This window comes from Mobula hypostoma, chromosome 1 (assembly GCF_963921235.1).
Source record: "Mobula hypostoma chromosome 1, sMobHyp1.1, whole genome shotgun sequence".
NCBI classification, from domain to species: Eukaryota; Metazoa; Chordata; class Chondrichthyes; order Myliobatiformes; family Myliobatidae; genus Mobula; species Mobula hypostoma.
The window spans coordinates 96,662,406-96,690,392 of NC_086097.1; the positions used below are offsets into that span (position 1 = coordinate 96,662,406).

Below are 27,987 nucleotides of genomic sequence, written 5' to 3' on the forward strand. Positions count from 1 at the left end.
TAAACACTATTTCTTGCATTGACACTATTCTGCACAATTGTAGAAGTATGGGCCTCTTACCGTACCATAGTTTCTTGATGATGTGCTCTCAGAGGATGTGCCTGGACTTCTGACGACATTATTGTCTGCAGAATTCCAGTCAATTCTGGGTGGGTCACATATGATATTCACATGTCTGGGAAACTTCCTAATTTAGACACGGATTGGAGTACAAAACCTGTTCTCATCATGCTGGTTTGCCTGCTTTGTGTTGCTCCAGACACGAAACAGCGACTGCCACAGATTTTGCGCAAGAGTGACACCTCCTTCAAAGCAAAACAACGCCTCGGAGAGTTGGAGCTGAATCTTTAGTCAGAGTGAAGCATAGGCAAGAAATGACAGAGGAACAGTGAGCAATTCACTTAAGCAGAGCGACGTGGAAACTCTGAAACACGAGTTTATTAAAGGCAAGATACCGAACACTGTAACAACGCCAAAAACAGGTTTGTGATTTTGGTGCGTTCAATACTTTTATACTAGTTTGGTAGTGTTTTGCCATATTACTCAGTGAATACGTATTAACTTGAAGCAAAATGCTGCCAAGATGACAGACTTGCTCAGCAACTTTCAGACCAATTCAGGACTTTGTTTGTACTGAATAGAACCGATCAGTTGCTCTTAAACTTGTAGCCCCAAATACCAGTTAGGTGGAGAAGGACCAAAAAAGTCAAAAGCTCAATAATGAAATGATGATTTCCGTAAACACCAGATGAGTGAATTACTTACAAAATAAAAGCTATGAAAGCAGCAAGCAGTACAAATTTGTTCTTCGAAACTTGTGCCTGCATAAAATGAAGACACAGTTGTAGTGGAGGTGCAAGTAGTTATAGTTTTAAGTGAATCTGAAGCAGCACACATTATTGTTTTCTCTTCATTATGCTGGAATAACATCAACACTCTAGGTCAGATCTTCCTCACAAATGCACTATTTAGTGATCCAAGAGAAACACAGGAAGAATGATCTGTAAGGCAAGTAACTGCTTGTACAGAACGTAAATACAGCAGATGTTAGGTGATGTCAATACAGCAAAAAAAAAATCATTTTTGGTAGTAGAATATATTTAATTTATGAAAACAACCCAAGGCATTTCTTTGGGGTGGAAATGGATAGTTTCTGACATCACAAGAGATTCTGCAACACTCTAAAATTCTGATATCTTGAGCAACACTCACAAACTGCTGGAGAAACTCAGCAAGTACAGGCGGCATCTATGGATGAGAGTAAATGACCGACAGTTCAGGGCGAGATCCATCCTCAGGACTGGAAAGGAAGGAGTCAGAAGTCAGAATAAGGTGGGGGAGGGGAAGGAGTACAGCCTGACAGGTAATAGGTGAAACAGGTGAGGGGGGAGGTGGGGGACTGGGGAGGAGATTGAAGTAAGTAATATGGGGAAGAGGTAAAAGGCTGAAGAGAAAAGGAATTTGCTAGGAGAAGACAGTAGACCATGGAAGAAAGGGAAGGAGGAGGGGCAACCAGAGAGAGCAGATGGGCAGGTTATGAGAAAAGAAGGGAACCAGAATGGGGAATGGAAAATGACAGAAGGGGGAGGGGGGTTGAAATTATTATAAGTTAGAAGAAATTGATTCATGCTATCAGATGGAATATGAGGTGATGCTCCTCCAACCTGAATATGTCCTTATTGTGGCAGTAGAAGAGGCCATGGACAGACTTGTCGGAATAATATAAAGTGAAATTGAAATGGGTGGCTACTGGGACATCCTGCCTTTTGTAGCAGACAGAGCAAAGGTGCTTGAAGAATCTATCCCCTAATCTACGTTGGGTCTCTGATGTGAAGGCCACACCAGCAGCACCGGATACGGTCGATGATCCTGACAGACATGCAGGTGAAGTGTTACCTCACCTGGCAGGACTGTTTGGGGCCCTGAATGATGGCAGGAGGTGTCGGGCCAGGTATAACACCTGTCCCGTTTGCAGGGATAGGTGCTAGGAGGGGGATCAGTGGAGGGAGGGAGGGGAAGAACAAGTAGACATGGGAGTTATATAGACAGCAATACCAATGGAAAGCGGAGAGTTAGAGGAAGGAAAGGTGTGTTTAGTATAGGATCCCATTGTAGATGGCGGAAGTTATGGAGAATGATATGTTAGATATGGAAGCTTGTGGGTAGTAGGTATGGAAGAGGGGAACCCTACCTCTGTTATGGTGATGGAGGATGGGTGGGGACAGATGTGCGGAAATGGAGATGTAGGTGAGGGCAGCATCAATGGTGTTGGAAGGGAAACTCCGGTCTTTGAAGAAGGAGGTCTCTGAATATTCTAGATTGGAAACCCTCATCCTGGGAACAGATGCAGTAGAGATAGAGGAACTGAAAAATGAGAATAGCATTTTTACGAGTGACAGAGTGCGAGGAGGCATAGTCAAGATAGCTGTGTGTGTCAGTGGTTTATAAAGTAACTTTGAGGGCAGGGTGGACGTTGGAGGCAAAGCTGTTGATTCGATGAGATCAGCACGTATGCAGAGAAGCTGGGGAGTGTTACCAGTGTAGGCTTAGAATGTAGTCGGCTACGTGGAACAGACAAAAAGGCAGGTATAGCTTGTGCCCACGCTCAAGACTACAGCTTGGGTTCAGAGAAAGTGGGAGGAGCCGAAAGAAGAATTGTTTTGAGTGAGAACCAGTTCTACCATAAGGAGGGTGGTGGTGATTAGGAACTGGTTACGTCTCTTGTCCAGAAAGAAACAGACAGCTTTAAGGCCTTCCTGATAGGGGGATAGATGTGTATAGGGACTGTACGTCCATAGTGAAAATGAGGTGATCAGAGCCAGGCAACTTAAAGTGATGAAGAGCATGTGAAGTGTCATGGAAGTAGGTGGATAAGGACAGAATTAAGGGGAACAAAATGGAGTTGAGTATGCTGACACAAGTTTAGTGGGGCAGGAGCAGGCAGAAACAATGGGTCTACTGGAACAACACATACAAAATGCTGAAGGAAATCAGCGGGCCAGGCAATATCTATGGAAAAAAGTAGTCAATCGCTGCGGAAAGCAGAAAGTGGGGGGAGGGAAAGATGTGCTTGGTGGTGGGTTCCCGTTGGAGGTGGTGGAAGTTTTGGAGAATTACATGCTGGACGCGGAGACTGGAGAGGTGGTAGGTGAGGACAAAAGGAACCCTATCCCTGGTAGGGTGGCGGGAGGATGGGGTAAGAGTAGACGTGTGTGAAATGGAAGAGAATCAGTGGGAGGGACAAATGGACAAGGGAGTCGAGTAGGGAGCGATCTCTGTGGAAAGCAGAAAGTGGGGGGGGGAGATGATCAGTGGGGATGGACGACTGGACAAGGGATCGCTCCCTATGCGGCTCCTTTGTCCATTCGTCCCTCCCCACTGATCTCCCTCCAGGCACTTATCCATTCTTGCAAGCAGAACAAGTGCTACACCTACCCCAACACCACCTCCCCCACTACCATCCAGGGCCCTAAACAATCCTTCCAAGTGGGGCGACACTTCACCTGTAAGTCTGTTGGGGTCATTTACTGTGTTTGCTGCTCCTGGTTTGTCCTTCTGTACATTGGTGAGACCCAACGTAGACTGGGAAACTTCTTTACTGAGCATCTATAGTCTGTCCACCAGAACAAGCAGGATCTCTCAGTAGCCACCCATTTTAATTCCACTTCCCATTTCCATTCCAATATGTCCATCCATGGCCTCCTCTACTTCGTGATGAGGCCACACTTAGGTTGGAGGAACAATACCTTGTATTCTATTTGGGTAGCCTCCAACCTGATGGCATGAACACCAATTTCTCAAACTTCCGGTAATGCCCTCCAACCTGCACCCCCCTACCCACTTCTCCATTTCTCATCCCCTTTCATCCCTCTCATCAATCAACTTCCCAGCTCTTTATTTCAGCCCTCCTCCTCCAGGTTTCACATATATCCTGGTAGTTCCCTCTCCCCTCCCCCCACCTTTTAAATCTATTCCTCAGCTTCTTTTCTCCAGTCCTGCTGAAGGGTTGCAGCCCAAAATGTTGACTGTACTTTTTTTTCCATAGATGCTGCCTGGCCTGCTGAGTTCCTCCAGCATTTTGTGTGTGTTGCTTGGGTTTCCAGGATCTGTAGATTTTCTCTCGTTTGTGGCTTACCGGGTCAGATTTGTAAACCTTGGGAAGGAGGTAGAAATCAGCCGTCAGGTCCAGGATCTATGAGGTTAGTGGCAATGAATGGGAGATCTTCAGTCGATGAGGTTGGAGATGGTGCAGGAAACAATGGTTTGATGCTGCTTAGTGTGCACCTTTACAAGGGGAAAGTAAAAAGAGGTTGTCCTGCCTCAGCAAGGTAAAGGTCAGTCCACCAGATTATAACAATACCATTCTTGTCTGCAGGTTTGATGGTGAAGTTGGGATTGATGCAGACAGTGTGGAAGGCAATGTATTCTAACAGGGTGTTCAAATTGGAGAGAGGACTGCTGAACTGAGACAACAGATGTCTCGTCGGTAGTTAGAGATAAAAAGATCCAGGGCGGGCAGGAGACCAAAGTGGGATGTCCAGGGGGAGGGTTGAAGCTGCGAGAAGAGATTATTGGTGGTGGGTGGGGAATCCTTGTCTAAAAATAGGTGCAGAGATGGAGGCATCAGAAGAGTTCAGTGTCATGATGGTCGTCGAATTCACTGAGTGGGGGTGCAGGGGGCAAAAGTGAGGCCCTTACTGAGGACAGAACATATTGCCTTGGAGAGGGGTAGGTCAGAGGGGATGGGAGGATTGAGCTATTCAGGTAAAGTGGGGGAGATGGGGGCTCAGAGGAAGGGTGGATGAGGAGTAGATGGGAGCCTGAGAGACCTGGGGCTGGTGGGGAATAGTGGTGGAAGAAGGGGAGCCGTAGGACCCAGCAATAGTGAGAAAGGTCTTAGCCTGGAGGTGGCTGGGGCTGAAGTTGGAGCCAGAGCTGAAGGTGGCAGGCTTCACAGCCGACTGGAAGCTAGAGCTGAAATGGTGAGGCAAATCTACCAGTTATCAACATGAACACGGGATACGCCATCAAGCCTCTGAATAAAGCTGTAGAGGAATGCAAGGAAAAAAAGTGAGATCCTCATGTCTTCAGGAAAGACATTCCGTGTCTTAAGAGAACTTTAGCAGAAATAGAAGTTGTCGAGAGCTGTTCAAGATTCTTAGAGGGTGGGCGGTAAGTAGCACCCTAATTTGAGGCACGAGACCTGACAGACGTGTCAACTCACTGCCATCATCAACAGGCATTCCCGGTTTGTGTTTTTTTAAATTTTAATTTAGCCCCATTAATGATGGATAAATATGTATGATGCAATCTTCATGAAGCTGAAGGTGGTGAAGCCTTGAATTCTAATCCTGCCAAGAAACAGAAACTATAGAAAGTGCATTAATACAATGCTACATACTTTGAGTATAGTTTTATTCCGTTCCCCGTCAGATCAGCAATGCCCCATGTGTGTTATTTGTAATACCGTACTGTAATACCTGAAAAGGCTACTTAAGGTATTACTCAGTTCCAGAAGATGAAAGAAGCATTTGAAAAGTGTTGCACACTCGAGTCATTTGCCAAGAAAGCTGAAAATAACCTTGATAGTGGTCTCATTGCTTCTGATAACATTCCTAAAATGATAGCAAAGTGTGGAAAATCTCATACAATTGGTGAAATATTAATAATGCCTGCTGTATCAGAAGTGCTCACCATTGTTCTCGAATTGGATACCAGTACCTTATAATCAATTCCTCCAAGTAATAACTCTTCAGCTCATTGTATTGACGAAATGAGTGAAGACACCGAGTATCATCTATGCAAAGCTACAAAAAATAGATCTTGGGATACAATTTGGGAATCAACCGTGTGAGACAATGGGGCATTGCTAATGTAAGGTTTATCAAAAATGGAAAAGTTCATGAAGAGATTCTCTTTGTAAAAAGTTGAAAACAAACATCAACGAAGAATCAATCTACAAACTCAAAATGAATATTAAGGATTGGAGCACCGTTTCCGACTGGTGCCATGCTGCTTTAGTGGCATTTATGAAAAAAGAAATTCCAAATCTGTTTGCAATCCATTGTGTAGTGTAATTCACCATCAACATATCACAGCCAAAAACCTCAGGCAGTGAATTTTTTCAAGCATGACTTGTAAAATCTGCTATTAACAAAATTAAAGCTCATCCATTAAAAAGCGGAATATTTCGCCAGTTATGCTAAGATAATGATGGAGAGGCTGGCTGTCAAAAGGCTGCTGCTTAAAATGTTTCTTTGATCTTTTTGACATTGCGGTTGAACTTTTGCTCAAAGTCGACAAGAGCTTGGGAAACAAGATTGAACTTCTATGTGGAGATGTGGCATACCTAGAAGATCTGTATGACAAAAAAAAATGAACATACTAAATATGAAACTGGAGGGTGAAAATTGCAATTTACTCCAGGCAAAAAGTACAGTGTCCACTTTAATAGAAAACTGGAAATATATAAGCAAAACATCGGGAGAAGAATGTTCTGTTTCCCTGCATGGTAAGTATGGCACTCTCTTTCACAGATGGTGATTTCCAAGAGTACTACTTACACCTGCAGTCACTGAAGAAGGATTTTCAAATAGATTCAAGGATTTGAACAACCTGGAAATTCTGGACTGGGTATTTAACCTACTTCTCTGTAAGGTGAAAGAACAGGAAGAGGGCTTGCAAGAAGAAATTATGAAATTCAGAATGATGAAGATGCAAAACTGCTTTTCAAAAATGTTGGCTCCTGTGGTATGTGGCTACACTGTTATACAAAGTTTGCTAGACTTGGGAGAAGAGCCAGACTGCTCCTCATTGCTCCTACCTTGTTGAAAGAGGCTTCAGTGCAGTGAACCACATACTCAAAAAACTAAAAATGCTTGGACATTGTTATGTCTTGAAATTCAGCTACAAATTGGCAAATAAGAAGTTGTGGCCATCTCTGAAACTTGGCTAAAGGATGGCTGCCATTGGGAGCTGAATGTGCAATGATTTACGGTATATCGGAAAGATAGGTTAGTAGGCAGAGGACGTGGTGTGGCTCTGTGTATAAAAAATAATATTAAATCATTGGAAAGAGATGACATAGGATTGGAAGGTGTAGAGTCTCTATGGGTTGAGTTAAGAAATGGCAAGGGTAAAAGGACCCTAGTGACAGTTGTATACTGGCCTCCAAACAGCAGGCGGGACGTGGATTACAAATTACAGCAGCAGATAGAAAAAGCATGGCAGAAAGGCAATGTCATGATAATCGTTGGGAACTTTAACATGATTGGGAAAACCAGGTCAGTACTGGACCTCAAGAGAGAGAATATGTAGAATGTCTAAGGGATGGCTTTTTAGAACAGCTTGTTGTTGAGCCCACAAAGGGATCGGCTGTGCTGGATTGGGTGTTGTGCAATGATCTGGAGGTGATACAAGAGCTTAATGTTAAAGAACCCTTAGGGAACAGTGTTATGATTGAGTTCACATTGATATTTGAGAGGGAAAAAGTAAAATCCAATGTGTTGGTATTTCGGTAGGATAAAGGAAATTACAATGGCATGAGAGGGAAACGGGCCGAAGTTGACTGGAAAGGGACATTTGCAGGAAAGACGGCAGAGCAGCAATGGATGTGAGAAATGAGGGAAGTGCAAGACAAATATATTCCAAATAAGAAGAATTTTCAAAGGGAAGAAGGACACCACCATGGCTGACAAGTGAAGTCAGAGCCAAAGTAAAAGCAAAAGAGAGGGCATACAAGGGAACCCAGAGCTAGTGGCAAGATAGAGGATTGGAGAGCTTTTAAAAACTTACAGAAGGAAACTAAGAGAGTCATTCAGAAAGAAAAAATGAACTATGAGAGGCAGCTGGCAGCTAATATCAAAGAAGATACTAAAAGCTTTTTTAAGTATATTAAGGGTAAAAGAGAGTTGAGGGTAGATATAGGACCAATACAAAATGACGCTGGCGATACTGTAATGAGAGATGCAGAGACGGCAGATGAACTGAATGCGTATTTTGCATCAGTCTTCACAATAGAAGACATCTGCAGTATACCGGACATTCAAGAGTGTCAGGGAAGTGAAGTTTGTGCAGTGAAAATTACGACTGAGAAGGTGCTCAGACAAATCTCCTGGACCTGACGGAATGCACCCTTGGGTCCTGAAGGAAGTAGCTGAAGAGACTGCAGACGCATTAATGATGATCTTCCAAGAATCAATAAGATTCTGGCATTGTACCAGATGACTGGAAAATTCCAAATGTTACTCCACTATTTAAGAAGGGTGGGAGGCAGCAGAAAGGAAACTATAGACCTGTTAGCCTGATCTACATCAGCTCCTATATCTTATGGTCTTATGTATGTGGATTCAAGACCACAAGATTTAGTAGCAGGATTAGGCCATTTGGCCCATCGCATCTGCTCCACTATTTCATCATAGCTGATCCAATCTTCCTCCCTGCCCCAATCTCCTGTGTAGAGTTTGCATGTTCCCACTGAAGGAATGTGAGTTTCCTCCCATGTCCCAAATATATGTGGGTCAATAGTAGATTAGTTGTCCAGTGCAAATGTTCTTAGTGTGTGGATGAGTGGAAGAAATTGTGGGGTGGAGATAAGAGGTTGACTATGGGTAAAATCAATGGGGAGTGGAATTGCCCTGTGATCTGGCATTGACTCCTTCTGCGTCTAAGCATACATGGAAAACTAGAAAGACAACTTTGATTTCTGCTGCATTTGAAAATCTGGTCTAAGTGTCAAGACCACAAACAAGTGCAATTGGAGAATATTCACATTTGCAAGCTGGGATATGACCAACTCTCCAGAAGGAGCGATTTTTGGTTAGCTGGAAAATATAGGTTTGAAATGTTATAATTCGCCATGAAACCATTCCCAAAATTCATAATTCTTTTGAGCTATGGGATTGTTCGGTGTCATTTTATGGACATTTCTAACTAGAAATGTGGAGCAAACATAGGCTTCCACCTAACCTGTAATATACCTGCTATGGTAGTGTTTTTAGATTAGCTCCATCATTCCACTATTGTAGAGCAAGTCCTGCATTGGAGAATGATAAGACAGGGTCTGGTATTTCATTCCTAGAGCAGTAATTACCTGCTCTTCCATGCTAAATGGGAACAGCTAAAGCACATTTTGCCCTCATCACAATAGATACCTTCCATATTAACAAGAGCAGCCAACTTACGCTGTTTAAAAGCAGATAATCTCAAATTGGTTAATGCAGGAAGGGAGGGAATGAGAAACAAAGCGAACCGAAGAATGAAAAACATAGCTCCTTCGCTCATATACTGGGCTCCGAGTGATGGGGACAGAAGCCCAGCACTGAGTTTCTGTAGAGAGTGAAGGGACAACCTGCAGGGCAATGGTGAAAAGACAGGGGAAAATATCCCATTAAATACTCAGCTATTGGAATATTCACCAACTTGCGGCTCTCCTCCGACATCACATTCTAGAAAGGGACGCTGAGAGAGTCTGGATTTTGTGTGGCAGCATGCCTCTGACCTCATGACTGTTCTGATGACAATGCTCATTAAATTCGAGTAGCAATAACGTGCAATCTACATCACCAGCGCTGCAGAGCTTTAGTTTGAGGAGTCAGCACCAGTTCCAGGGTACACACTGCATCTGCTCCTTTGCAAGTCGGCTGCGTTTCTGTGGTGTGCGGCTCTGGATTTTCTGAGTTTTGTGCGGTGGTTAGTATGGCTATTTTCTTTCTAGAATTGTTAGAACATTCTGCACTACCTAGGAAAATGCTGGCGCAGCTTGCTCTGTGGGATCTGGATGTTTGTACTTTTTAAATCACATTTGATTTGTGTGAGTTGACATATTGTAGTGCTTATGATTGCAATGGGGGAGGGAGGTAGCACTTTGTTCTTTATGCGAACCACAGCACTTTAGTTTTGATGTATTGGGTATTGTAAGGAAAGAGGCTAATTAAAGAAGGCTCATGTTGTTCAATCCATTTTTATCATTCTTATGGGAAAGTCAAAGAAATGTTTAATGACATAGTAATGAGATACCTGAGTATAAGACCGAACAATAATCAACAGGATAAATATTAATATTTAAAATACACAGCCTGTCCCTAAGTGATTTTCACAGAGTAACAGCTATGGATGGAAATTCTGAGAGACACCTGTAAATACAGACAAATGACAGAACCTGAATATCCTGTCAGTGCACCATTTCCCCCTGGGTCAATGCACATTACACTACTCTGGAATGTTTGCCCAGTAAATGTATTTTAAGAAAAACAAGAAAAACATGCAATTGCAGTGTGTGTTCTACTCAGAGTATCTGTTATAAAATATAGGAGCTCAGACAAGAGTGTTTATTTAATTCCACATTGACAGCCAAGAACTTGTGCCAAATGGTGTCTATAAAATATATGTACACACCTGATGATGTCCTATGACAACACAAAATTTGTTTGAGAAACATAGAAAAACTACAATACAGGCCCTTCAGCCCACAATGCTGTGTTGAACATGTGCTTACTTTAGAAATTACCTAGGGTTACCCATAGCCCTCTATTTTTCTAAGCATAAGTTTTGTAGCATAAGTACATAATATTACTATAAATTACAGAATAAATAGTGCAAAAGAAAAGGGTTCATGAGATGGATGGGAAGAAGCAGTTTTTGAATCATTGATTGCTGGTCTTGAGGCTCCTGTACCTCCTCCCTGATGGTAGTAATGAGAAGAGGGGCATGTCTCAATGGTGAGGGTCACTAATGATGGATGCCATCTTCTCCAGGAACCATCTCTGGAAGATGTCCTTGGTGGTGGGGAAGTTTGTGTCTGTGACGTAGCAGGCCAAATCTACAACCCTCTGCAGCCAGTCAATGCAATCCTGTACACTGGAGCCTCTGCAATGCAAACAATCAGAATGCTCGCCACTTTATATCTATAGTAATTTGCAAGAGTCTTTGGTGACACAGCAAATCTCTTCAACTCTTAATGAAGTTAAACTGCTGGTGTGCCTTCTTCATGATTGCATCAATGTGTTGGGCTCAAGATAGATCCTCTGAGATATTGACAGCTAGGAATTTGAAGACACTCACCATTTCCATCACTGACCCTTAATGAGGACCAGTGCATATTCCCCTGAGTTCCCCTTTCTCGAGCCCACAATTAATTCCTTGGGCTTGCTGATGTTGAGTGTGAGGTTGTTGATGTGACCCTACTCAACCAACCACTTTATCTCATTGCTGTACGCCTCCTCATTACTATCTGAAATTTTACAGATAGCAGTAGTATCATCTGCAAATTTATAGATGGTGCTTGAGGTGTGCTTAACCATAAAGTCATGAGTGTAGAGAGAGTAGAGCTGTGGCTTAAGCACACATCCTTGAGTTGCATCTTGTCGATATCAGTGAGGAGGAAATATTATCATTGATTCCTACTAACTCTGGTCTCCTGATGAGGAAGCTGAGGACCTGGTTTCAGGAGGTAGTACAGTTGCCCAGGTTTAGAAGCTTAGTGATGATGGGACTGAAGACCAAGCTATAAGCAATAAACAGTATCCTTACATACTTACAGTAAAATATATTAAAAAGTAGTGCAAAAAGTGAGGTAGTTTTCATTGTCCATTCAGAAATCTGATGGCAGAGGGGACGAAGCTGTTCCTAAAAAAAAAAGAGGGTGTCTTCAGGCTCCTATAACTGTTCCTTGAAGGTAACAATGAAAAAAGAGCATGTCCTGGATGCAGAAGGTCCTTAATGATGGACTCCAACTTCTTGAGGCACCGCCTTTCGAAGATATCCTCGATGATGGGGAGGATTGTGCCCAAGATGGGGCTGGCTAAGTTTATAATCCTCTACAAATGTTTCTGATCCTATACATTGTTGTCTCCATGCCAGAAGGTGATGCAACCATTCAAAATGGTCTCCACAGTACATCTACAGAAACTTGCTAGAGTCTTTGGTGACATACCAAATCTCCTCAAAATCCTAATGAAATATAGCCACTGGCGTGCTTTCTTCATTCTGCAGCAATATGATGAGCCCATAATAGATCTTCAGAAACTTAAAGTGGCTCCCTCTTTCCACTGCTGACCTGACAACGAAGACTCGTCTGTGTTCTTCCAATCAGTTCCTTGGTATTAATAACATTGAGACAAGGTTGTTATTGTGACACCACTGAACCAACCTGTCTATCTCACTCCTCTATGCCTCCTCGTCACCATCTGAGATTTTGTCAATAGTTGTGTTGCTGCTGAATTTATAGATGGTGTTTGTGCTGTGCCTAGCACACAGTCATGAGTGCAGAGAGAGTAGCGTAGTAGGCTAAGCACACCTCCTTGAGGTCTTCCTATATTAACCGTCAGTGAGGAGAGAACGTTATTTCCGATCCACACTTACTGTGGTCTCCTGATGAGGAAAATCAAGGATCCCGTTGCAGGGGGAGGTACAGAGGCCCAGGTTTTGAAGCTTGTTGATTAGCACTGATGGTGGATGAAGGTGTTGGAATTTGAGCTCTAATTAATAAACAACCTGACATAGGTAGCAAGGATCCATCTCCACACTTCATTCTGATTCCAACGTATGTCTTCATTCAGTCCATTCAAAGCAGGCAACAAGTACGAGGAGACAATCAAAAGCTGACAGAGATTCATTTGAATGGCTCAGTTGGCTCAGACTGGGTAGTCAAGCTTGGCACTTGGAATTGATTCCAAAAGAGCGTGGTATCTACTATTTATAGATCAGAGTCCAACTTGTTTTATTATTTCAGGAAAAATCAGTGTAGACTGTTATTTGTTGCTGTGAATCATTGGAAATCAGTTCTCATTCCACTGAAGGGTCTTACATCAAAATGTCAATTGTCCATTTCACTCCACAGATGCTGCCTGACCCACTGAGTTTCCTTAAGCATTATTGCCCTAATTCAAAAACCTTTGAAATTCTCCCAGTCATTTTATCAGTCTACTTAGTATTTTGGAATACTAGTTCTTTCAAAAGAATCCAATATAATCCTTTTAATTTCCAGACAATTCCATCTAATGCATATCAATCTCTACGTCAAAAGAAATGTAGTGGTTAATTTTTGACAGCAGTTGTATAGTACTTTGACCTGTTCACTGTGAACTGTGGAGTTAGAGCACATTTGACAAATACTTCTTACAATCACATGGTCATGAGTTGTTTCTGCTCCCTCCCCCAGTACTTTCTTGGCAACCCTGACGCATTTTAAATAAATTAAAGCTGAAGGTGGAAGCAGTGAGAAGCTGATGCCTAGATGATAATTACTTAACGCAGGATATAGTGTGGAGCCAAATAATCAGAATTCAGTAGTAAGGAAGGCAAATGCAATGTTAGCACTCATTTCAAAAGGACTAGAACATAAAGCACGAATGTAATTGTGAGGCTTTGCAAGTCGTTGTTCAGACCGCATCTGGAAACATACCGAGCAATTTTGGGCTGAAACTATGAGGAGTGGTTGAGGTCCGTGGACCTATACTCAATATAGGTCAGAGAATGAGAGGAAATCTCTGATACCTATAGGCTGGGATAGAATTGACATGGACAAAATGTCCTATTAATAGGAGAGTCCTGGATTTGAGAGCATAGCCTTAGAATAAAGAGACATCCATTTCAAGCAGAGAAGAGGAATTTCTTCAGCCAGAGGGTGGTGAATCTGTGGATTTTATTTCCATAGAGGGCTGTGGAGGTCAAGTCATTGGGTGTATTTAAGGCAAGGTTGATTGGTAAGTGAGTTAAGGGATAGAGGTGGGAGAATGGAGTTGATTAAAAAAAAATCAGCAACTGCCATGATTGAATGGCAGAGAAGAACCAATGGGCCAAATGACTTAAATCTGCTCTGATATTTTATGGTCTTTAGTAGGAACCACTTCTTATGTTACCTGCACTCTCCCAGCAAATTGTGGTCAGGCAGGCCTGATCAGGTTCCAGAATACCGAGCTGGTGCATTTATTTGTAAAGTATCCACCTGGCTTAATCCAATCCAAGTCCGTGGACAAACAAGAGGAAAATCTGCAGATGTTGGAAATCCAAGCAAAACATACAAAATGCTGGAGGAACTCAGAAGGTCAGGCAGCATCTATAGAAATGAATGAACAATCGACATTTCGGGCCAAGAGCCTTCTTCAGGACCCACACCACCGAGTTCAAGAACAGTCATAAGGCAATACATTTTGACAAGTCAAACGGGGGTAGAATATAGACAATACATAGTAGGATGGTAAGGAATGCTGTTGAATCCAAGGACTTTTGGATTCCAGTCCACTGTCACTTCAAGTGTCAATGCAGGTCAATAGGGTAGTGAAGGAGGCATAGGGCATGCTTTCCGTCATAGGCTGGGACACAGGATATACTGAGATGTTTTGTTGCAATTTGTCAAAACACCAGTTAGACTCACTTGTAGTGTTGTACATAGTTCTGCTCGCCACACTACAGGAAAGATGTGATTATGCTGAAGAGAATGCAGAGGAAATTCACCACGATATTGCCTGAATTGAAGGACTTTAGTTATGAGCAGAAATGGATATGTCTGAAGCAAAGGAAGACTTCTATATAAAATTATCAGAGGAGGATAGGGTGGATGGATAGACATGTTTTTCTCCCTCCCATGGCTGGAGTATTAAAGACAAGAGGGCAGAGGTTTAAAGTAAGGGGAAAGTATTTCAAAGGGGATTAGAGGAAAAGGTTTTTGTATTTAAAAAAAACAAATCAGAGTGATTGATATCCGGAAGTCACTGCCAGCGGAGGCTGCTATAATCACCATGTACCTACAGATAGCTGAGTTGGTACTTAATTAGACAAGGCATATAAGGTTATGGATACTAGAAATGGGCAAAAAGGTCACTTTGGATAAGGTCCTGTTTCTTCACTGTACAGCGCTATGATTCAGTTTCAGAAGTAGCTGCCTGTAGTTTGTAGTTCTCCCCATTTCCATCCACAAAAATTGACTTACTGAGCCTGCACTTGGGAGATTCAATGTTAGGTCCCTTCTCCAACACGTGTTGCAGTTACAGATCTTTCAAAATCCTTGAGGTAAAAACACCCCAGGCTGATATTTTTAACCCATTTTTGTCATGCCAATTCCACTTTGAGGTGTCGTGGTCAACTGCAATGTACTCAAAGACGATGTTGGGATACTGCTGTAGGTTAACTCACAATATTAAGGGGCACAGGAGTTTCAAACAAGGTTCTTGCTACATCATCAAAGTTGCATGCCTAACATAGAGAGAACAAAAGGTGTATAGAATCATAGAGAGATACAGAACAACAGAATAGAAACAAACCTCTCAGCCCACGGATCCACAATGACCAATCCCCCCCCCACCCCACCCAATTTATACTTTTGTTGGCAGGGCAGGTTAAGAAAACAGTTCAAGATTCTGGGCTTTATAAATAAGAGCACAGAACATAATAGCAAGCAATTTTGATAAAATCAAGGGCCTTTGATAAAATACTGGCTCAATCACCATGAGTAGTGAGCCTGAACATCTGACTGAACATTTGCCCCCCACTTACTACTTTGTTGTGGCCACAACGGGTAGACTGCTGAGTTTGCAGCTATTTCTACACTGCTAAGCCATTATCAGGCTGTGTACAGGTTACATCACCAACTGCTGACTGCCCAAGCTAAGAATGTGAATTGCTTTTGGAGCCAGACATTCAGCTGAAATTCAGTGTCCAAAGCAGGCTTTGGTTACCAGTTCTTGCATCCACCTCAAGCCTCATTTCTTGCCAAAATACCCAACAACCTAGCTGAGGAAAAAGATGATTGTTGTCTCTTCTTGGTATCACAAGCCTTTAGAGTTAATGAAGGTGATGTTATTAATATACAGTCCACTCTGAATGGATTAACTAGCTGCCCACTTCCAACCAACTGGCACTTCATCTACCATTCTAAATACAGATGCTTTCCACTGCCCATTTGATACGGCTGCCATAGGTATCATCATGAAAATGAAAGTAACAACTCACCAAGGTTGTTAACAGAGCACAGCCCAAAAGCTGAAATCTCTACCATGGGCAAAGGATGCAAAGACATCACTATCTGCAAATATGCTAGAAACCGTACACTATCCTGATGGAAATTTATTGCTACTGCTACACCATCATTTTGTCCATATCTTGGCTTGAAATTGGGTCTAACCAATGGCAGGCTCAAGTGACTGAAGTTCAAGGAGAGTGAGTTGGGCAGTAGATGCTGGTCTTGTCAACAATGCCCACATTTCATTCATAAAGAAAAATACCATAGTACAGAAAGATATTAGGGTTTTACAGTGAGTGGAGAAAAGAATTAATGACATGAGGAATTGCAGGAAACAGGATTTAGGATTGTGAACAGAAAGTTGGGGTTCTTCTTAAAGCAGTAATGGAACACAAAAGAATTATTTAAAATCATAACACATTTAAGAATAAGGAACAAAGTCATAGATTGAAGGTAATTGGCAAAATACAAAGGCAAGATGAGATTATTTTTATGTAATGAGCTGCTGTATCAGAAAGGACTGGCTGGATAGGTGGTGGAAGCATTTTAAAAATAATTTACACAGAGAATTTGGATAAACACACTTGGAGGATTTGGAGTTTGATAGGGTGAGATAACCGGAATAATTCTCTGGAAGAACTGGCTAGAAATAAGCCAGGTTGCCTGCAGCACTCATTTAATACTTTGAAGCCAGTGACTGATAAGGTTCAGTCTACTGACCTTCAGAAGTCAGCTACCATGGGGATAAGATACACAGTTCAAACATGATGAAAGCAGTATACATAATGACATACAGACACTAGGGAGCGATTACAACACTAAATTAATGAGTAATCAGCAAACAATTCAAGCCAAAGGTAGGAACAGCTTCTTCCACTCTGCCATCTGATTTCTGAATGGACATTCAACCCATGAACACTACCTCACTACTTCATTATTTCTATTTTTGGCACTAATTATTTAACTATTTGAGATGTATGTATACTGTAATTCAGTTTTTTGCTCTATTATTAGGTATTGCATTGTACTGCTGCCACAAAGTTAACATAATTATGTATGCCAGTCATATTAAACCTGATTTTGAAAGGAAACCCACCCAGATGAATTGCAGAGTACAAATCTAGTGCCCCTTGTTACAAACTATGACTGAACTGTGATTGTTCTCCTAAAAGCAAAGGGATTAAATGTAATTGAGATATTCAAAGATCAGCAAAGGATTTGATAAGAGAGCACACAACGTGAAACTATGCATTGTCAGAAGGAAAATTAGTTATTGTAGAAAGGCTTTGAAAAAATTTTGGGATTTAGTGCTTGGAAAGGATGGTGGAAGTAGATTCAATAAATGAGGGATTTGGGTAATACATGGAAGGAAAAATATACAGGATTATGGAAAAAGATAAGGCTACTGGGATTTATTGGATAATGCTAATAAAGCAGCAGTGATACATCATTAATGTGAACCAGAGGTAGGAAAATATTCACTTTCAATTGAATCACTTGGGCCTGGGTTTCTACTTTTCTGATCAGCCTGTATGTTAAATTTTATGACATGCTTTGCTATTTTTTCATCCATCTATCTCATTACTTGCTTGAATATTTCAGTCATGCAGTCTTCAAATTAAACTGGCAAGCTGGATTGAAAATTCACTGTGTGGGTAGGGATTTTAGTTTGTGGTGGGCTTTAGTGGAGTTTTGTATCAGGAGCTCCCTTTTATGATATGCATCCAGTTGTGATGTCGGGAGGAAATCTTGTTGCTGATTAGTTGCGTGACAAACTTGGTGCATTGTTGTCTGGAATTATGCCTGCATTGGCTCATAAGTAGAAGCCAAGTCAACATGTTTGTTTACAGAATTGTTCGTGGAAAACTACGCTTCTAGGAATTCTCTTGCATGCTGTACATTTACTTGCACCATGACTTTAACTGATGCCTGGTTGAATTTGAGCCTCTCTCGATCTTCACATCGCAACTGAGTTTCCGAAAAGACGACCAATCAGCCGAATGACAAGTATATAATGGCCAAGCATTTGGACGACACACAATTAACAGCGTACTGATGATGGCTCCCTTCCTTTCCAGTTCCGAAAAAGAGTCTTGGCCCAAAACATTGAATTCAGTTTCATAGATGCTACCTGACCTGCTGAATTTCTGTGGGATTTTCTGTGTTGCTTTGGGTTTCTAGCATCTGCAGAATTTCTCATGTTCATGATCTAAAGTGATGACAGAGTAATATCTCAATGCCTCTCCTGAAAGCTGAATTGACAAACTCATAGCTTGATATGTGACTGATACATTCAGATCGTAAATGCTTTGGGTGGTGACCCTCGTGTTGTTGGCACAGGGCTCTTCATTCTATCCCCGAAGCAGCACTATACTTGGCTATAACTTCTTTACAGTTTAAGAACCTGTTGATACTCATTGTTCATGCCAACACATCAGGGGTGGCTGCTTGGAGCAGAAGGTGAACCAGAACCCACTGAACTGTACATTGTTCAAAGGGAGGGCAGACAGGATAGAAATCTGCCACCTGATTGAGATAGAAAGGATTATGGATACAAGAATTTGAAGCAACTAACTCCAAACTGCTGGAAGAACTCATCAGGTCAGGCAGACTTTATAGAGGTGTAAGGGGTTTCTTCTTTCATGTTACTGCGAAGGTTAACAAAATTGCTTCTTTGTTATGTTATAACTAAAATGGCTTTTCTGTAATAATAACTGCGATGTAAGGAGTTCTCTCTCTCTCTCTCTCTGCTTGTTTGGGTTATATTATTGATAAGAGAGAGAACGAACCAATTGGGATAGATGTTATTCTTTCTTGTGTGTCTGTAAGCTATTTTTGAGGCAGAAAGCGCAATGGGGACAGAGAGAGGAGATGTGATGCTGTGACCCTGGGCGGCGGGACCGACCCTGAGCGGGAGTCCGAGACCCAGGGTCTTCGGCGAGGAGAAGAGACGAAGACAGACTCGTGTGGAGCGTCTGGTCAACCACCGTGGCTGGTCCCAGGTGGCGGGTCGAGGGGGTCGGAGGGGATCGAATGGTGGAAAGACGACTCCATTAATCGAGCTCCGACTGTTGTGCACAAGTGGTTGAACTTTGATAAGTCTAGCGCCTTTTATTTTCCTTTTATATTTTATCTCTATTAATTACACAGTTCCAGTAAGATCTATAAAGTGTAATCATTTAATCGCATATGGTGTATTGTCTGTTATTCGGCGGGGTGGGGTACAATCGCACAGCACCCACACAAACTTGATTACCCATTCTGGTGGGGCCAAAGGCTGCTCCCCCTAGACGAAAGCGAGTTGAGCGAGTCTAAGGCTTACTAGGGGGCTACAGAAGTAAAGGGACAGTCAGTGTTTCAGGTCAAGGTCCTGATTCAGAACTGGTGCAGGTCCTGGTGGAAGGCATCAACCATCATCTCTTTAGCTGCATGACCTAAGGCCTTCCAGCAGTTTGGTTTATTTGCCCCCACCTGATACTGAATATGCTTTTACTTATTAATCAGCAAGCTTTATCACCACCAATTCACTTACTGTAAAATTTCTATTTCCATAGGATCGGGTTACCAGACCACAACTTCTCCAGGATATTCATTATCTTTTTCAAGACCCTTCGTAATAATTAAACTTTTGAAACCTACTGGTCGTTACAAAATGTCTGTCAAATCGCCCATCTATCTCAAAACTGTGTTGACTAAAAAGGGCAAGAAGCCAAAACTGCGTGAAGTCCTATCAGCAGACATGATCAGCCCACCTCTGGGAGATTTTCACCACAAATTGCACATTGGCAGGAGAGGAGAGGGTGATACGTTTGGAGATCTGTCCTTCCTACAAGGCCAGGATGACCTTCTGTCCTCCATGAGTACATCGAAAGATCCAAGGGACGTGGCACCCCCTAAACCCCCTCGACTACACCTAGGAGAGCCCAATGACACAACTGCTGTCAATTCTACACAGGCAACCTCTGAGTCTCCAGATAACCAACCACCAACTCTTTACTCACCCTCCGTACAATACCACCTGCTGGAGGCATCTGAGGAAGCCCCACCAGATGACAAGCAGATAGATGACAAAGACCAGCAACGAACTGAAGGTGAAGGAGGATGGGAGTGCTCAGCTCAGAGAGGAATGGATGACTCTCATTCAAGCCCTTCTGAATATATGTTTCAATTTGAATTGGATTTGGGGCCTTCGATACTGGAAGATGTTCTCAAAATAATGGATAATCACAAATCCATAACATCGCAGCAGTAACGCTACACTGACTGCTTGACTTTAAGATGGTGAATTAAAAGTCTTCGGATATTGAACACAATAGCAACAATTTGCCTTAGGCAACCAAACCTATCCAAGGAGAACAAATTAATAAATAGTGATTGAAATTCTGATTAAATATATAGATATGATTGACTCCTTAGACTCATCTGCAATGAGATTTGCAAAGCAGGATTTCAGCATTGTATACTGAGCACACTTTGATTCCTCCTCCAGTTATCGTCTTCATTAAAGTAGCTGGAAGTATGGTGACATAGCAACAGAGACACAGAAGTAAAACACTTCAACAGAATTTTTTTTCATCTTCTAAATAAAGTCTAACCAACAGAAAGACTTAAATCCACAGTTTCATTCAAAGATGAAATAGAGTAGGGAAAAAGACATGCCAAATTGGAATTGCATACAAAGCACTTCAAAAAATTAGGTTCAGCCATGGAGTTAGCACAGTGCAGAGAAAACTTTACCTTCTATATTCGAAGCGTATTGCTTACTGATGTCATCACACCTGCCATAATTAAATAGTGCTCAAATTCCTCTGTTTTCCTTCATATTACTTAACATTATTTCAGTCCTGTTCTAATAGTTTGGTGAAATAGGTTGAAAGGCCTCCAGTTCCTATATTCCAGAGCCAATTATAGCCCCCCTCAAAGTTGCGTAAATAACAATGTGGCTTATACCATACTTCCCTTTAAAAAAAAGTTAATATTCCATTAAACCAATGCTCCAAAGGCAAAAGGGAAAACAACAGGAACACCAGGATTCAGAAAATAATGATACTCACTTCAGAAAAGGCACACAAAAGATGTACTTTTAATATATTTAAGTACTAATGATAAGAGCTGCACCAGTAACAAAAGGGTGCCAATGAGTTAATGGGCTACTGTAAGTTACCTATTAACACAGGCAGTAGCAGAATAAAAACACTTAATGAGCAGGTGAGAGGAATAAATTGCAGTGTTACAAGGAAATGAGGGAATGGGAATGAGACTGATAGAATTGTTCTATTGGTAGCTGACATGGATCTGTGTCATAATAAATAAATATTTTCTCAAATATTGCAAAGTTTGCTGCTGAAATATTGTAGAACTGATGGTGAAATTAAAACTAGTCCACACCTTGCTCCACATGTCCAGTTATAGATTTAGATACACTGCCTACCAAAGCACCTGCCTAGTACCCTGGGGACCCTGATCCTTTCTATAGCGCACACAGGACCTCTAGTGGTAGAAGAGCTGTCATGGTAGCAGATAGCTCAGTCCTGCATTGTTTCTCATTCCAACTCTGTCCTCAAGACATGCACAAACTCCCTCCTCTTCTCACATTATTTATTATTACATTTTTCAGAGGTTAATTTAAAGATTTGAATCTGTATTAAATATCACTATAATACTATGTAAAAATGGTGATTCAAATAAACGTAAAAAAATTCAAGCTTTTATCGTGCAAAGTCAATTATTTTTCCACACCAAAGTCGACAGAGGCAAGGGAGATGCAGGTGATGATATGGTGATGACAAAGTTGAGGTTATTAGTCTAGAAATACAGGATACCATGTGTTCTCTGAATTAACAATGCTTAATCAAAATGTTGGATCCAAAGCTCTTCTAACAATGCTACACTTTCCTAGCCCTGTTCAATTGCAGAAGTCTTGAAACTTTGAGTCCACAACCTTCAGACCGACTTGTCGACATTGAATCTGTGGTCCCCTTGACCTGAAGCACAAATTTTCCTTCTGCACCAAGCTCAGGTATACTGTATACAGCACATACAATTTCAGTGTGCCTCATGCATACAGTATGAATTCAGCCAGAGACTCATTCCACCGAGATGCAACACAGAGCGTCATAGGAAGTCATTCCTGCCTGTGGCCATCAAACTTTACAACTCCTCCCTTGGAGGGTCAGACACCCTGAGCCAATAGGCTGGTCCTGGACTTATTTCCTGGCATAATTTACATATTACTATTTAACTATTTATGGTGCAACTGTAACGAAAACCAATTTCCCCCGGGATCAATAAAGTATGACTGTGACTATGACTATGATGAACCAACAGTACTACTGGAGATGCAGCCTTTATCATATTGATGAGGAATTCTACCCTTGAACTAATTGTGAAATTTTCTGTTCCTCTTAATCCACTGAATTTGCTGTGATATCAGGCACCAAGTCTATGTTACTAAAGCACTTCTCAGATATTCAGGTGCATGTAGATCCTTACAAAGTTTTCCTCCTTTTTATAGGCCAGAAGTAAATGAGGAGCATTCTGAGAGTTTTCAAATCAGAATCTAATTGTATAACAGCCTGAAATATCCATCAGTTACTTTGTGGCTCAGGATGTTTGCCCTGGTGTTGGTGAACTGGTGTATTCCAGACCTTAATTGCTCACTAAATTCCACATATCAACACCACACGTCCTGCCAAAGAGTCCCAGCCTGAAATGTCGACTGTACTCTTTTCTATTGATGCTGCCTAGCCAAGGCTGAGTTCCTCCAGTGTTTTTTGTGTGTTGACCACATATCAAGAACCAGTACTTCAGCTAACAATTCACAGCCCCCGTAGCAATAACAAGACTACAAGCTCACTGGGTGAACAACCTTAGCTCAACTATAAAGACATCAAAATGCATACATCAGAATGCTCTTATCCACTGCAGCTCAGCATTCAATAACATCATTCCCACAAAACTAATCAACAAGCTTCAAGACCTTGATCTCAATACCCAATTGTGCAATTGGATCCTCGCTTTCCTCACTTGCAGATCCCAGTCAGTTTGGACTGGCAACAACAACTCCTGCACGACTTCCATCAGTACAGGTGTACCATAAACCTATGAGCTTAATCCCCTGCTCTACGCACTATGTGGCTAAACACAACTACAATGCCAAATTCAGGTTTGCTGATGACACCACTGTTGTGAGCCAAATCAAAGGTGGTGATGAATCAGCATATAGGAGAGAGACAATGATATTATAACAACCACCTCTCACTCAATGTCAGCAAGACCAAGGAACTGATTATAAACTTCAGGAGAGGGAAACCAGAGGTCTATAAGCCAGTTCTTATCCGAGGATCAGAGGTGGAGAGGATTAGCAACTTTAAATTCCTAGGTGTTATTATTTTGGAGGATCTGTCCCGGACCAAGCAGGCAAGTGCAATTATGAAGAAAGCACGGAAGCTTTCTTTGGAGTTTGCAGAGATTCAGCACATTATCTAAAACTTTGACAAACTTCTATAGATGTGTAGTATAGAATATTACTGGTTACATCACAGCCTGCTTTGGAAACACGGGGGCACTTGAACGGAAAATCCTACAAAATGCAGTGGGTTTGACTCAGTTCATCACAGGTAAATCCCTCCTAACCGTTGAGCACATCTACATGATCGCTGTTGCACTAAAGCAACATCCATCATCAGGGACCCTCACCACTATGGACATGCTCTCTTCTTGCTGCTGCCATCAGGAAGGTGGTACACCAGCCTCTGGACTCACACCACGAGGCCCCTGAACCAAAGGCGATAACTTCATTCAACTTCACTTGCCTCATCACTGAAATGTTCCCACAACTAATGGACTCACTTTCAAGGACTCTTTATCTCATGCTCGTGGTATTTATTGCTTATTTATTTATATTATTGTTTCTTCTTTTGCATTTGAACAGTTTGTCGTCTTTTGCACTTTGGTTAAATGTCCTAGCTGGGTGGTCTTGCATTGTTTCTATTATATTTATTATTCTCTAGATTTGTTGAGTATGCCCACAAGAAAATGATATATGGTGACATATGTACTTCAATAATAAAATTTACTAAGAGCTTTTCATTTCAGAATACTGCAACATCTTATGGTGCTCAAGCATTAAATTCTACCAGAGCAGATTGCATGCTCCTCCAAACATTCCATCACTGGTTCTGGAGTAATGCACCTGAGGTGAATAGGCAAGGCAAGAGAAGGGCAATAACATTTCAGGGAGCATCATCCCATGGTGGCCTCAGTGAAGATGGATGATGCAAGCTAAAGTCTGGGTTCAGGAGATTAATAATAGTTGCAGGCAAAGCTCCAAGTGATTACAATTCAAGTATGTGCTTCACTGTAATGTTGGCACACTGATTAACTGCTGAATGCTTCACAGATGAATCTCACACGACTTCCCTGTCTGCACAATTCTAATAGATGTCCGCAGAGAAGCATCAGCAGTGGGAATAATAACTGATTTTTTTCATTCCCAAACTCAGGACGTTGTGAAATATTGTTGCAGGTTGGAACTCAAACCTGGAGTCATCTTCTTTGCGTCCCCTGCGAACCCACTGGAAAAACTCAGCTGCCATCAGGGAAGTCTGAGAGATGCAAATTATATACCTCAAAGTTCAGTGGTTGCATAGTTGGTAGGACATGACTCTGGGTCAAAGGCTGTTCTAGTTCCAGTCTTACTCCAAAACACATCATTTAGGCGACATTCCAGTTCAGTATTGAGAAATTACATCATGTCTGTTTTACTTCAGTGTCACTTTTCCAGATCTCCCAATATCTAAAAATCAGTTGATCTGTGTTTTGGATATAGAGAACTGAGCCTCCAGGGTACAGAATTGCAAGGATCTGGTCCTCTCCAAGGCCTACCACTTACTCTGAATCTGAGATCCTTATTTTTTAGACATTCCAGTCAGGGGAAACAGCAACTCCGCATCTACCTTATCAGGCTCTAGTAAGAACAGTCTACTGTAATGAGATCCCCTCTCATTTTGCTAATATAAATTTAGACGAGTTAATCTCTTCTCATATGAAAAACCTGCCAGCCCAGGGGTCAATCTGGTGAAGCTTTGCTACATTCCTATTTCAAGCACGTATAAGTAGAACAGACTAGTGTATAGTTTGAGATGTAATCTCATCGTTGCCTTTTATACTCAAACCTTGTCACAGCAAAAGCCATATCCCATTTTCCAAATTGTCAAGCACTCCAGAGTCTGAAGTAATCCTACCTGGTATCCTGAACATCAGTTATTCCTCAACTATTGAGTTATATGGTCACTTTATGAAAGGCCTTGCTGTAAGCAAATGGATACTCAAGTTCCATGTATAGTAACACTGACTAATCTTCAGAATTATTCAGCACAGGCATTCTGAGATCACGAAAGACACTGTCAAGCTTTTGTTTTGAGAAGCAATTTTATAACAATACAGGTAAATTGGCCTCTTCTGAAATTGTTTGAAAGAATAAATGGCAAGATATTTTGACCAGCAGGATGTCATTTAAGGAGATATTTGGAAAGATGTAACCAATGAAATTATGAACTGAAGTGAATAGGAAGTGATCTGGTTCACTGGTTATATGAGCTGATCGTTATAAGTGCACACTTCTCACTTGACATGCATAGTCTATACTTTTAAGCAAGACTGACAGATACTGTTTTATTTCTTGGCCAAGTATCCTTGAAAGGCACCATGGAAAGAATTATTTTGGAAATTGTTTCCATGTCACAGTGTACCCCTTACATCTTTGTGAAGATTCTGTAATGACTGGGCTGAGAAATTCTTAAAAAAAAACCCGATGGACTAAATTTAACCACTTACAGAAACAAATTCCTGAAATAATGCTGGCTCATCAATACAAGATGAGCTGATTGCTCAGTCTGGCAGCCTGACATATCAACTTCAGCCGGCAGGCATGTTCTCTGAAATAAGTTATTTCAAATCCCAAGTAAGAAAGCCAATCTAATCCCATTCTGCATCCTGCATCTTGCTGTCTCCTAAACCACCAGTCCCACACACTGTATGCTTAATTACTGGAGTATTTCCTTCCCAAACCAAAGAACAAACCCCAGGGAATACCGTAGGTTCGATGTGCGTTAGTCAGTGACTGTAAGGAGTAAACCAACTTAACTCCTTGCATCCCTCCTGAATCATTGGATTTAATTTTGCCTTGAGCGGCTGACTAACCAATTGTATTGGCACCAAGCAGCATATCCATCCTTTTTGTGTAAATATGGCAACATCGGGGGGGGGGGTGAATTTAAAAACAGCAATGTTGACTTTAAAAAAAAATCGAGATTATCGTGCTTATACCATATACTTGAAGTTGCTTACCACCATTGATCAACTGCAGAAATACACTACTGGAAGGCATGCCAGTAAATAGCTCCCAGGTAGTTCATAAGCATAATGAAAAATGATTGATGGTTAAGTGTAACGGCATAACTGTAAGCTCACATAGAGATTAGCATGACAGCTGTACAGCAACCTGAGTTTCTCCCTTGCAGTTCACAATGTAACCAGAAACTCCAGGCAAAATGACTGCCCTGTAATCACTTCCAGCTTTCAATTACTCTCTAAAGGCTTTATACCAGCACATGGGAAATACAAGGTCTGTTTTGAGTAATGGATTTGTAGGCCTCACTGAAAACTTAAGTAACTCCAAATGCAATCACACAGTATGAGTGGAACAAAAACAGGATGAGAAGCATTTACCTCAACTGTTCTGGTTGCTTATATTTTAGTTGGTGATGTTGTGTTACTTACTCGAACCTACTCAACTTGCAGAACACAGCAGTTCCACCCCCCACCTTGGCTAACGATTGGGAGGCAGACAATAATAACTTGGCAACACCACTACCTCCATTATGAGTTTTCCTGTCTCACTTGTAGGGGTATGGCCTATCCTTCTCCTGGCCTGTCTTTACTTACTGCTAATCAGATTAGGGGGTGGAAGAGGAAGCAATGAGATTGCTTCTGGGCATAAACATTAGACAGCCAAAATCAAACACCATCAAATCAGATTGGCAGATTATTTTTGTAGTCAAGACTTAACTCTCAGCCAAATCTCCATTATCTTCATTCTCTGGCTGTTCTTATTTAACATGTTAATGAGCGCTTTATCATTTACTGCTGCTATGATCCTGTGATGGTTTTCTCTTTCACTTGCTTCTTTAAGCTAAATATTATTTCTCAACAACTCTTAAATTTCCTGCAACAAAAGCATCTCTTCTTCAGCTTGGTTCAAGTCACAGCCTCCAGCCAGCAAGGCCTCAGCCTGCTATCCAATGTAATATTGAAAAATTTCTGGAGATACTGTCTCATGGATGAAGCATGAATTTAAGATCAGATATTTGCCTCAAACATCCCAAGAACAGTAGTGAGTTCTGCAGGATTGAACTAAGTTGCAGAGCATTGCAAAATTAGACAGCTCCATCATGGGCACTAGCTTCCGTGGTATCCAGGACACCTGCAAGGAACAATGCCTCAAAAAGGCAGCATCCATCATTAAAGACCCCAATCATCCAGGTCATGCCTTCTTCTCATTGCTACCAACAGGAAGGATGTACAGAAGCCGGAAGGCACACACTCAACAATTCAGGAACAGCTTCTTCCTCTCTGCCATCCAATTTCTGAATGGACATTAAACCCATGAACCCTACCTCATTACTTCTTTATTTCTGCATTGTACTGCTGCCACAAAAGTTAACAAATTTCACGATATATGCTAGTGATATTAAACCTGATTCTGATTCTTCCGAAGTCTTAGTCAAACTTCCTTCCTTAACAACCCACATACAAACAGCAGGCACGGTAATTCTAACTTTAGTTGGATCATATGTGTAAACTGACCACTATTTTGCCCTGCCCAAGACATTACTACATTCTATGTTTTTGTACACAGTGACCAGGTCCTATTATAATAAGATCCTTTCTTTCTAACTGATAGCATCTCTCATAGGAAACTGATTTCAGCAACTCTAGATTAAGATGTTTTATATTGCTGATCACCA

At 41.6% G+C, this 27,987-nt stretch overlaps 2 protein-coding genes across 7 annotated transcripts in view; one reads left to right on the forward strand and one right to left on the reverse strand.

Annotated features, from left to right (window-relative positions):
* dnajc17 (DnaJ (Hsp40) homolog, subfamily C, member 17) overlaps positions 1 to 27,987 on the reverse strand; it is a 130,796-nt gene that overhangs the window by 22,162 nt on the left and 80,647 nt on the right. The window lies entirely within an intron of this gene.
* Positions 77 to 27,901, forward strand: LOC134349183 (cdc42 effector protein 2-like). Of its 5 annotated transcripts, XM_063053161.1 has the most exons (3): positions 464 to 482; positions 4,046 to 4,199; positions 19,513 to 27,901. In XM_063053161.1, exon 3 carries the CDS (start codon positions 19,611 to 19,613, stop codon positions 20,208 to 20,210), a length of 600 nt encoding a protein of 199 aa, XP_062909231.1. In that variant the 5' UTR covers positions 464 to 482; positions 4,046 to 4,199; positions 19,513 to 19,610; the 3' UTR covers positions 20,211 to 27,901. The 5 variants fall into 5 exon arrangements, with proteins under 5 accessions (XP_062909213.1, XP_062909231.1, XP_062909240.1 ...); XM_063053143.1 differs by lacking the exon at positions 4,046 to 4,199 and having other exon boundaries at positions 77 to 482; XM_063053170.1 differs by lacking the exon at positions 464 to 482 and having other exon boundaries at positions 3,994 to 4,199.

Bases quoted from the DNA above. Each gene is read 5' to 3' on its own strand.
- LOC134349183 (XM_063053143.1), top strand. From the start codon at position 19,611: ATGTCTGTCAAATCGCCCATCTATCTCAAAACTGTGTTGACTAAAAAG.